Source organism: Macrobrachium nipponense, chromosome 43 (genome assembly GCF_015104395.2).
Source record: "Macrobrachium nipponense isolate FS-2020 chromosome 43, ASM1510439v2, whole genome shotgun sequence".
NCBI lineage: Eukaryota > Metazoa > Arthropoda > Malacostraca > Decapoda > Palaemonidae > Macrobrachium > Macrobrachium nipponense.
In genome coordinates, this window is record NC_061104.1 from 45,933,905 (window position 1) to 45,945,282 (window position 11,378).

The 11,378-nt window shown below is 36.6% G+C and overlaps 1 protein-coding gene across 1 annotated transcript; it reads left to right on the top strand.

The window, feature by feature from the left end:
• Positions 1-3,781: 3,781 nt before the first annotated feature.
• On the top strand, positions 3,782-10,505 carry LOC135213711 (protein similar-like; the record flags this gene model as incomplete). Its single annotated transcript, XM_064247822.1, is given in 6 exon segments — positions 3,782-3,950; positions 4,207-4,305; positions 4,468-4,622; positions 4,800-5,026; positions 5,535-6,019; positions 6,954-10,505. Coding segments are annotated over 6 exon segments (1,603 nt in total), but the record flags the coding sequence as incomplete, so codon positions are not given.
• Positions 10,506-11,378: the final 873 nt, after the last annotated feature.

Genomic DNA, 11,378 nt, shown 5'->3' on the forward strand with positions numbered 1-11,378 from the left:
TCGGAAGGAACAAGAATGACCCTCATCGCTCCCTTCTGGCCAGCTCTCGATTGGTTCACAGAGGTGCTGGAGTGGTTAGTAGATTTTCCAAGATCGCTTCCACTGAGGAACGATCTTCTCAAACAACCCCACTTCGACAGGTTTCACAAAACCTCCCCGCTCTAAGTCTGACCGCCTTCAGACTGTCGAAGGACTTGTCAGAGCAAGGGGCTTTTCACGAGAAGTGGCGAAGGCTATTGCAAGAGCCAGAAGAGTCTCCACCTCTAAAGTATATCAGTCGAAGTGGGATTTGTTGTTTAGAAGATGGTGTAAGGGAAAGAAAATATACTCTTCCAGTACCTCTGTAACTGAATCGCAGATTTTCTCCTATATTTGAGAAAAAAAGACTGTAACCTGGCAGTTTCAACAGTGAAGGGTTACAGAAGTATGCTGGCCTCAGTTTTTCGACATAGAGGAATAGATCTGACGAATAATAAAGATCTACATGACCTTATAAGGTCTTTCGAAACCACGAAAGACCATGTAATCAAGAAGCCTAGCTGGAACTTGATGTGGTCCTCAAGTTCCTAATGTCGGAAAAATTTGTACCGTCTCACGCAGCTTCGTTTAGAGACTTAACGAGAAAGTCATTATTCCTCTTTGCGTTAGCAACAGCCAAGAGAATTAGCGAATTGCAAGCTTTGGAAGGTAAAGTGGGTTTTAAGAAGGATTCAGCGATTTGCTCCTTTAAACCATTTTTTCTAGCAACAAAAAATGAAAATCCTTCAAAGCCTTGGCCAAGAAGCTTTGAGATAAGAGGACTATCTCTTCATTAACAGGGAGAGAACTAGAAAGGACTTTGTGTCCAGTCAGGGCACTCAAGTTCTACCTGGAGAAGAAGAAGTTGCTGAGAGGTACAGAAGAAAGTCTTTGGTGCTCTGGTAAGAGATCCGAAAAGATCGATGTCTAGAACGCCCTTACATACTTCATAAAAGATGTAATAAGGGAAGCTCACCTTAAGTGCGATGAAGAGCATCTCAAGGTTCTCAGAGTGAGAGCTCATGAAGTGAGAGCCATAGCTACGTCTATGGCATTTCACAAAACATGGTCTCTTCAGGCTCTTATAGAGTCGACGTTTTGGAGATGTAATTCTGTGTTCGCCTCGAATTACCTAAGAGACGTTAATTAAAATTTCGTACGAAAAGTGCTTTGCTCTGGGAGCGTATGTTTCGGCGAATTCAGTGCTGGGAGAAGGGGCTGAGGCTAATCCTTCCTAATTTAGTTTAGTGTTTAAATTACTTTTTATTGGTGGTTGTTTTTTTATTGGTTAATTGTCAAGAGGGAATAGGGAACCCTCTTGCAATTCATAGATTATAACAATACTAACATGGTCAGGTGATCGGGATTGGCTTCAGTGCTCTTGTGAATTTTTTAATAACCTTAACTCTGTCATGTAAGAGGGCGAGTCTCCATTGACATGACAAAAGGTCAAGGCTCTACCATGTGAGTGGGTCAGCCCCCATTGGTACGATCCAGTATAGGCTCTGTCGCGTAAGCGGGCTAGCCCCCATTGACACGATCCAAAGAGTTATTCAACCATTGGTTCATTCCTCGTTGAAACTCTTGAGGCAGGCAGACTCATCGACAGTAGTATGAAGTCTTCAGCCCAATCAGGTAGGAACTATGGATTATTTTATCCAAGAACATAGGTTGTTTTTTCCCTGTTTTTTAATGTATTTAGTTTAAGTATTATTTTGTTTTTAGCTGTCTCTTGCCCACCACCAAGGGTGCCAATCAGCTAAGTATATATCTGCTGGGTAAGTTTCTTGTACAAAAATGATATTGTTAAGATACAATAAAGTTTTGTACATACTTACCTGGCAGATATATACGATTAATGGCCCACCCATCCTCCCCTCAGGAGACAGGTGGAAGAGAAATTATGGCTTAGAAAACGGGAATAGTTCCAGACCCCGCCACCCAGCGGCGGGAATGGTGGATCACCTGACCTACCTGTCGCGTGTGCGCGAGTTTTGAAATTCTGTCGGGACGACCGAGTCTATAGCTAAGTATATATCTGCCAGGTAAGTATGTACAAAACTTTATTGTATCTTAACAATATCATTTTAGGCTTTTGATACAAATCTTTGTCAGAAGGAATGGTGAAAGTAAAGTTTCATCTGAATAAAAATCAGAACATAAGTTCCACATTTACTGAGAGGAGATACTTAATACGCAATGCCCTCATCTAGCTGAAGGAGCAGATCACAACAAAATCCCAACATAAAAAAATTTCATAAAACATGAAAAAACTTCCACTTCATGCAGGGCTGCATAATATGGTCCTTCCAGGATATGTTATGGAACAGAACCTTGCATATCCTGCACAGTAACAATATAATATCTGGGATTTTTTTATATATAAAACCTACATTTTTAGGCCTAAATTTTGGAAGAGTAATAAAACAAAAGCTACATAACAATGACATTTACATGCAAGACCAAGCCTAACTGAAATAAAGTTTTGGGATGCTTTGTCAAATTTCTCTGTTGGCCACAAGTTTCAGCTAAAATATCAGCCAAAAGTGATTTTCAATCATTTTATTGTCAGTTATAGCTAAACTCCTCTAGTTTTTGATATCAAATATCAGTATGATTTGCCTAAATAATTTGCCTTTGGATCACCTAGACTAATGGTTTGAAAGACATACACCACACCAAATAGTTTGTGTTTGGGTCACTCAAACTATTGGTTTGAAAGAGATCAAATTTTTATTTGAAAGGCTCCCCCCCCCTACAAACGGCATTGGCAATAGTTATGCATGAACGCTGCCAGAGTAAAAGCCTCATTGCTGGCTGACCAAGCACTCAAGCTAAACTTATGTAGTAAAGGAATGTTGTTAAAAACAGAAAGCAATATTCTAATCCTTTCCAAGTGGCTAATATCTAGGAGATAAGTCACAAAACTGACACAACGTACCACTTCTAGGTGCACTTCATCAAATCCATGGATCTTGAGGAGTTCTTAAAAATTTTACACATATTCCTTGACATTAAGGTTAAACGACAGTCTGGGGAAATACAAGAGGTTTGTAAAAACACACACTATCCAGATCAGCATCTACAGTTCAAGCAAAACTAGGTGAAAATTGAATATTGAGACGAGTTTCTTTGTTCTGTTGATATGAGTATATTTGTTTCCTGATTTCCTTGTGCAACTGCAAAGCACCCTATATGCCACTCTTCCCTTAAATTGTGTGTCAAGGTCACCAGTTCCCTCATTGACTAGTTTTTTTACTGCTTCTTCCTTTATGTTTATACCTTTGAGCATTTCAGTTTTCAGCCTCTGTGATTCTCTTTTGTTTAGGTGCAGTTCAACTGCCATGTTGATTAGGCGTAGCTCCACCACTGCTTACTGGAAGCCTATGTATGCAAAAGTTTAGGACCCTTCCTTTAAAAAATAAAATATATGTTGGTAAGAGCAGAAGCTTTTGTGGGTAGTTCATGGCAGCTACTTGCCTCCATAGATGTTGTTTAGGCATATACCAGAGGCTTCAGTGTGATGGTCATTGATTTGGACAAAAAAGAGCAATAACCATTTGATCCTCAGGGAATACGTAAAGTGTGCAGCACAGCATGGGAAAAAATGCTTGTTGATTTCATTGAACAATGTCAGTGTTATTCATATTTTATTGGACAAAGTAAATCTGCTTTATTTCTTCTCTTAACAGATTATATAAAAGATTTTCAAAGACGTATTTTTCTTTCGAACTATAAATGCATGTTATTATGTATTTTACAGACTAAGTGGAGGGAAGACAACAGTAAACAAGAACGGTAGTTGTAGTCCCTTATCAATTTGTAGCAGTCCAGGTTCTGGGTGTGGTTTGCGCACACCAGAGCCTCCTAAACCGTTGTTAAGTCAAGCTGCAGTGTTTCAGTCACCTCCAGGAAGTAAACTCTCATATAGAGTAAGTGATTCTCTGTTGTACAAGAGCCTTAGGACCATTTTAGCTTTTGATGAAGACAATTTTTTTATCTTGAGTAGTATTTATAAATCTCACGAACTTTATGGTATCAGAATTAAAATATTTTTATGCATATAATGTATTTGGCATAGATCAGTAGTACGTATTAAGCACAAACTGTCCACATGTAAGCTGAAAGACATGGTTATATCATGTGGTCATTGTATTGGAAAATGGCTGATATTTCTTTCACTTTCAGCGTGTAGTTGAAAGCAACCGTCCAGTAAGCACTACAGAGAGCCTGTTTACACAGCTAAATGAAACTGCTCATGAGAGTTTCACAGACTTAGAGCTGAAGGTATGAATGAATACACGTATTACTCTATTAGAATTTACCAAAAATGCAATAACTTTAGGTTCTTATCCCAAGAGCATAATGTGGAGTTTTTGTCAGACATGGAAGTGTCTTCTTTCTAGATGTACTACTACTTCAAAATGGTGATTTTATTTATCTTTCAAGGTTGAAAATCAAAACATGGATTTGGATGAATTTGATATGAGGGCTCCTTTCATACCACTCAGTAATGAGTCACTGATGCTGAACCAGGATGACCTGATGTGGGGAGCTCATTCAGACCCAATCATATTACCTAACAGTCTTCCTCTGGGAAAGCGGTATGTATGATAAAACTCTGTCCTTTTATACAGGAGGCAACTTTCTAGGACTTTGTGAATTATTTATTGAGACTGCAAATATTCATACAAATAGTATCGTACCAGTAAAATTTTTTGTTTTATTACAATTATTAGTTTTGATTTTTTAATAACATTTTTATACGTATACTTATCTAGGAACTCAAAGTATCCTGGCTTACTGAATGGAGATGAAGATTCTAGTCTGGCCCAGCTACTGAGAGACAGAGACCCTCCTATAGCAGGGTCTGGGCCTGAGAAGAATTTGGAATCAAGAAATCCAACAGATCCACACTGTAGCCAGTATCAGCAAAGCAAGTTTCTTGATGGTGGAGGGAGTTTTGTAGATCCAAATCAAGTATTACCTGGACACTTTGGTGGAAAAGGTAGGGAATATAATTACTGGGTATCATTTTGGACTTATAACCACTAAACCAATTACTGTACTTGGACAGCATGGAATTCCAAATGATCAGCTGATAATAATTTTTTAAAAGTAAACTGGAGATTCTCTAAACATTTTCTGTAAATCTTTCTTTATCGTCCTGTACTTGAATACTTCCGAATAAATTAACTAGCTGAAAATTTTTCTAAATTACTGTTGGTATTGTAGGAAACTGTATTTGTGAAAAATACTGTAAATGGAATGTTTTAAAACAGTATTGAACAAAAAAAAAATTCATTCCCATCTTTCAGATTTTTATTTTTTTACCATAGAGAATAAGAGAGTTTAATGTTTACTTCCATTCAATTTAGGGGTGTCATTAATAGGACTTGGGTGTGAAACCTAATGTAGTATTCATAATAGAGGGGTCTAAATATAATCGGTTTGAAATATAGTATATTTGCATTTAAACGTATGACTTGAAAATCCTTTTTGTTTTTTCTTCTAAGATGGAGATGATGGAGCAGGGGTTGGTGCAGTGGAAGATGATCCTCCTCAAGTCATGATGCATGAGACAGTGGAACCACCACCTCCATTAATTAATGTTGATTCACACCAGCAAGACTGTATATCTGTTAAGCGCCAACATTCTCCAAATTCATCTCCACTTCTGGGCCATAAAAAACTCTGTTCATTGCTTTATGAACAGCAGCACCAGCAGCATTCTCCTCTCCAAGATCAGCAACAGCATTCTCCCCGCAGAAGTCCAGAGGGATCACAACACCAAGTACCACAAATGCAGTTACATCATTCTGGAATTCGTGAATTAACAACACCATATGCTCCTACCATGCAGCAGTTGCTGATTAGCAAAGAGCCCATTACAGTACGTGGTGGGCGTCCAGGAGGAGGGGGAGGAGGAGGAGGAGGTGGTGGAATTTCAGCACCATTGAGTATGCATAAAGGGAAAGACTCGGTGCTTCGCAATCTGCTGGTGAGTGGGCGTGACGAGTCAGCAGGCTACTCTGTTTCAGCCCCACCAAGTCCTGCTAACACACCTTCTAGGAGCACCACTATATCCCCTGGTCCTCATTTGATCCATATTGAGACCAAGGGAGGAAAGGTACAGGGACCACTGCACCATATCCTTTTAATAAAGTCAAACCTTAGTGCTTGTTTATGATGATTATTTGTTTTGGTTTCATTATGCTATTAGAGCATTTAGCACAAAGATTATTTAGAGTATTTTATAGCTTCTTTTCACTGTGTATCTTGGAGTGTTTATGTTTGCATGCATCTATGAATACAAAAGCAAAAAAGGCCTGTAGGCTCCATTTTAGCTTGCAAGTAGCATGATGCTGAATTTAAGCATAAAGAAAATGATGCCTCATGGTGTGCAAATCATGCTAAATGTTTTTATATCTCTAATATGTTTGATTTCCTCATCATAATATACATGTATTCGTGTTTGCAAGTACAATTCAGTAGATGTTATGCTTGTTCACCCTGAACTCTGAGATATCAGTACATTTAAGACATAATTGGTGTTTGCAGTGTCCCTGTATTTTTTTTTGTGTGCATTTTGCCCTTTTAAGTTTTATGTTTTGTAAGCTTACATCATTTGAGACCTTGTATTGATATGTTTTCATGCTCTGTGTAACAATGATAGTTTTTAATATTAAGGTATTCTTCAGTCAGTTTTATGAAGATATTTAAATATTTGATATTTGGTTTAGTAGTTTCCAAAATTCTTTGCAGTTACGTAATTGAATTTATGATGCATAAGTTTCAAATTTCATTAATCATAAATAAACTAGTAAGTAGGAATTACAATAAATTTAAAGTACCATGTAGATATTGAAAGATTCCCCCAAGAATGACTATGTACCTTTTTTTGAAAACATCTGTTCTTGTTTGTTTTTTCACAGAACGTGAATGGCGAGTGTGAAGATCCTTCCAGGATAGGAGAAGCTAAAGTGATAACTGCACCTATCCGTTTAACACAAGATCGAATGACAGCTATGTTATTAGCTGATGGATCAGACCAGTTATCGTATCCAAAATTACGGATACTAACAGGAAGTGGAGGTTCATTCATGCAAGTGAGCCAACATTCCTTCAAAACATCATCTGGATCTGGTAAAGGTGTAGGTGGGGGAGGAGTAGGAAGGAGTAGTGGATGTAATGACAATGGCAGCAGTAGTGCTGTTGGAGGTGGAGCAGAAGGTTTCATTCAGCGAGGGAGGCGACAAGATCCTCTCCTCCTTGTGGATCCAGACTTGACTATTCCAAGCCTCTCTGAACTGTCTCAGTTGGATTTTGAAGTCAATGCTCCTGCCAATATTGGTAACCTGCTTCAAGGAGCAGACCTGTTAATGGCTCTGGATCAAGCTTAGTAACCATCATATGCTTGTGTGGATTTACAATACATGTAAAATGTAAAGGGAACACTTGAAAAAAAAGTCCTATTGTAAGAATAACAGGAAATCAAAATGTTTATGCATTATAAATTCCTTTGGCAAAAGTTTTCTGTGGTGCTTATTTTTCTTTTTCTAAAGTTATTTATGTTGTACTCTCACTTTCACTTTCTTCTCAGTATCATTTTAAGCTTGAATGCTTTATTTTAGGTCAAAATTTTATGCGCCTTCTATTAGCATTGCATTATTTAAATGGAAACTTCATTTTAGTTATTACAGTGAGTAGAATATGAAGGTAATAAAGTACTTTTGTATTTATTCAGATCTTCATTTGCTTGTACTGTGTACCTGAAATGATCATTTCATCCAAATAATTAGTTCCTTTTCAAACTGACTTTTTTTCACTTTAAAGCAGTTTATTTGAATTTTGAATAAACTTGTAACTTCATGTTGGTGTTAAAGAGTTATCTTGGCTTTTCACTTTGTTCCACTTTCTGCACAATAGAGATTTTTTTTTACTTGCAATAATCTTCATATGGTCTCATATTTTCAGTCCATGTGACAAGTAAAAATTAGGTGTTTCCATTTGGAAATGCAGTTCATTAACAGGAGGCTTTTTAAGTTGCACTGAAACTAAATTTTTAAACGTTCACTTTGCTGGTCATATTGGATGGTGTTAATGCATATACATTCTTTACAAAGTGTAGTAACGGAGTTTGTCATTGTATTTCTTACAATAATAAATTATTAGAAGTTTAATTTTAGAGTAGTACATGTATCTCTGTAAGGAATACTCGAGGAAAATGCATACCTGTATATACATAGTAAATATATATTTTTCAGTTAATACAAATGTTTATTACAAGGTGTTCTGCAAAATGAGATTACTGTATCTCTTTGGGCTTACCTTATTTTGCACGTGGCAGTCTGTCTGTTGCTCACACTTTGAAGTATAATTGTCTGATGCAAGACTTGTAACTTTTCATAATTAAGCGTATTATGTTATTTCATGTAGTCTAAATTAAATTGAGAAGCTTCTTTGTAACCTACAGAGGTATTTTGACCTCTTCCAAGTTTTGCCATAACTGCCGACAATAATATTTTAGCCAGTCAATAATGTCTCATTTCTTTAATCAAACACAATTGCCTTCATGGTAATTTTGTCTGCAATAGTAATACATGCATCTTCGCACATTCATTTGTAATACAGCAACCTAAACTTCCTTTCTTTCTCAAGGAAGTTGTTAGGTTGCTTCTGTTTGGGCATGAGACTGGCCAGATTGTTAACAGCAAAAGGTATTTTTGCGCTTTTGGTAGAATATATCAGTGAGGTGGTGGCTCTTATCCTTTAGTGCCCGTAGGTACATGTTTGCCTTTATGTTACAAGTACTATACTAATGTAAATTTATACCATAAACAGTATTTCCTTGTTTCTTTTTTTTTTACCAACAATATTCTGATGGTATAACCTAACTTTGTAGTAATTTAAGCCTGTGATTATTTAGGTGATTTTTTTAATTATCTGGAATAAGTTATAGTGAGAATTTGCTTATATTAATGCCTTATTAGTATCACCTTGGAAAACATACCATACCATAAGAAAAACACCTTATGTTGAGAAAACTTTTATTTTCCTCTTAATTTGTTTGCTAGTGTGGATGCAAAGTTTACATGGGTAATAAGTTGCCGTGCTAAAAATAGAGATATCTTACATACAGTCCTAGCATTTATCGAAATTTAATACTGAGTATCAACTGTACAGTAGTATTATATGAGATAAAGTACTTTGACCACATGAACAAGTACTGCGCCATATTTTTTTTATGGGTTGATTTCTTCACAAAGCCAGATAATCTGACCATTAGAAACTTTCACCTAGTTGACAAAAACTGGGAAAAATTATCACTGAAGCTTCTCCATGTCATACAAGTTAAAGTGCAACAATCTGACTTTGGAATACATACATCAGATTTTCTGGTTGATTTAATATAACTCCTATTCCGCTTCATGCATCCTGTAAGCACCAGCCAAAATGTGTACTCATAGTGGAGTGGATCAGGATGCCTTTGAGACTCATAGCAAAGAGGCATTGGTGTTGTCATTAACCAGAATTTATCTTTTGACATTCACTGCCCCCCTTTAGGGATGCTACAAAGTATTCTACCTAATATTGTTGAGATAATTAACATTATTTTTCCATTTTTATACATTGCTGTCTGACTAGTAATGCCTGCTGATTGCTATGATGTCTTATTGGTTGTAGAACAGTGAAGTAGTACTAGATTTGAATTACAAATTGTATTGATGGTTAGTGATCTGCTAAATTAATTTAAAATTTGCGCAGAAATGGTAAGGCTAGCTCATCCTGCAATATATAGAGCCAATATCATATCTTTTAGGGAAATTAAGAGTGATGATGGATCAATATTGATTGAAGCATACAATAATGAACCTGTACAATCGCATTACCCAGTGATATTAGAACTTTATATCACATTGATGGATGAATAAAAGGCTAATGCCTTTATTTTCTTTTACAAAGCGCTGTATGTGTTTCATGTGATTAAAAATTTACAAAATGTAATATAAAAGTCTTTTGAACGTGTTACCTCCACTGTTTCTCATCTGGTCAATCTCTCTAGCAGTTAAGTGTTGCTAGAAACTCAAATGTTGTAGATTTATCAATGAAACCTACTAAAATATTTCAGATGCCTTATGTAGTAAATGTGATAAATTTTAACAACAGTGTCATTGACATTATTTGTTTCCTCTTTCTCGTGTTTATATGGGGAGTTAAAATGTAGCAATTGGTTTCAGGATTAATCAATCACAAATGTGTTAATATGAATATTGCTTGTAAAAGTGGGTTATACGCTATAATCACATTACTTCAACTATTTTTGTTGAATGGCTGTTTATTTTTATGCATTTCCCTAAAAGAGAAGTTGAATGCATATTAAGGGGAACCATTATGAAAAAATTTTTAATGTTAGCTGATCACAAAGGTAATCAAGTATTCATAACTAATTTGAATAAGTATATCTTCAGTAAACTGTGGTACAATTTTGCTTTTTATTTCTCCTTAACCACTCTCCTTGAATTAAGATGATTAATACAAGTACAATTAACACTACTTACACATATTAATTCACATTTTATGAGCCCCACAAATTGAGATACAAAAATGAAACTACCAATTACAACTGGTTTTCTCCTCGGTAAATCAAGACGTCTCATTTTGTCAGTCATTTTTTTTTTTAATACAGGTCTGTGCCCAAGACAGTGGAAGCAACACAGCCCAAATTCTGGGAACACTTAGTACATTTGGTCACCACTCAAATAAGGCATCTCAATTTGGTATCTTAATAGTATATTATCTATGAATTTTAATAAAATGATATTGTTAGAATACAATAAAGTTTTGTACATACTTACCCGGCAGATATATACTTAGCTTATGTCTCTGACGTCCGACAGAAATTCGAATTTCGCGGCACACGCTGCAGGTAGGTCAGGTGATCTACCCCCCTGCCGCTGGGTGGCAGGAATAGGAACCGTTCCCGTTCTAGAACCAGATTTTCTCTTCCACCTGTCTCCTGAGGGGAGGCTGGGTGGGCCATTCATCGTATATATCTTGCCGGGTAAGTATGTACAAAACTTTATTGTATTCTAACATATCATTTTTGTACATGCAACTTTCCCCGGCAGATATATACTTAGCTGATTGACACCCTTGGTGGTGGGTAAGAGACAACTATTTACTGAATAGACAGGTAAACAACATACGTTGTAGGTAATAAATAAATAAAACCTTGGTTCCTACTTGTTCAGGTGGAAGATTCCATGGCTAATGCCTAGGAATCTGCATTCGCCTCAAGAGCCTCAGCGACGGAATGTGACCAATGGCTAAGAGTTCTTGTGGGTCTGTCGATGGGG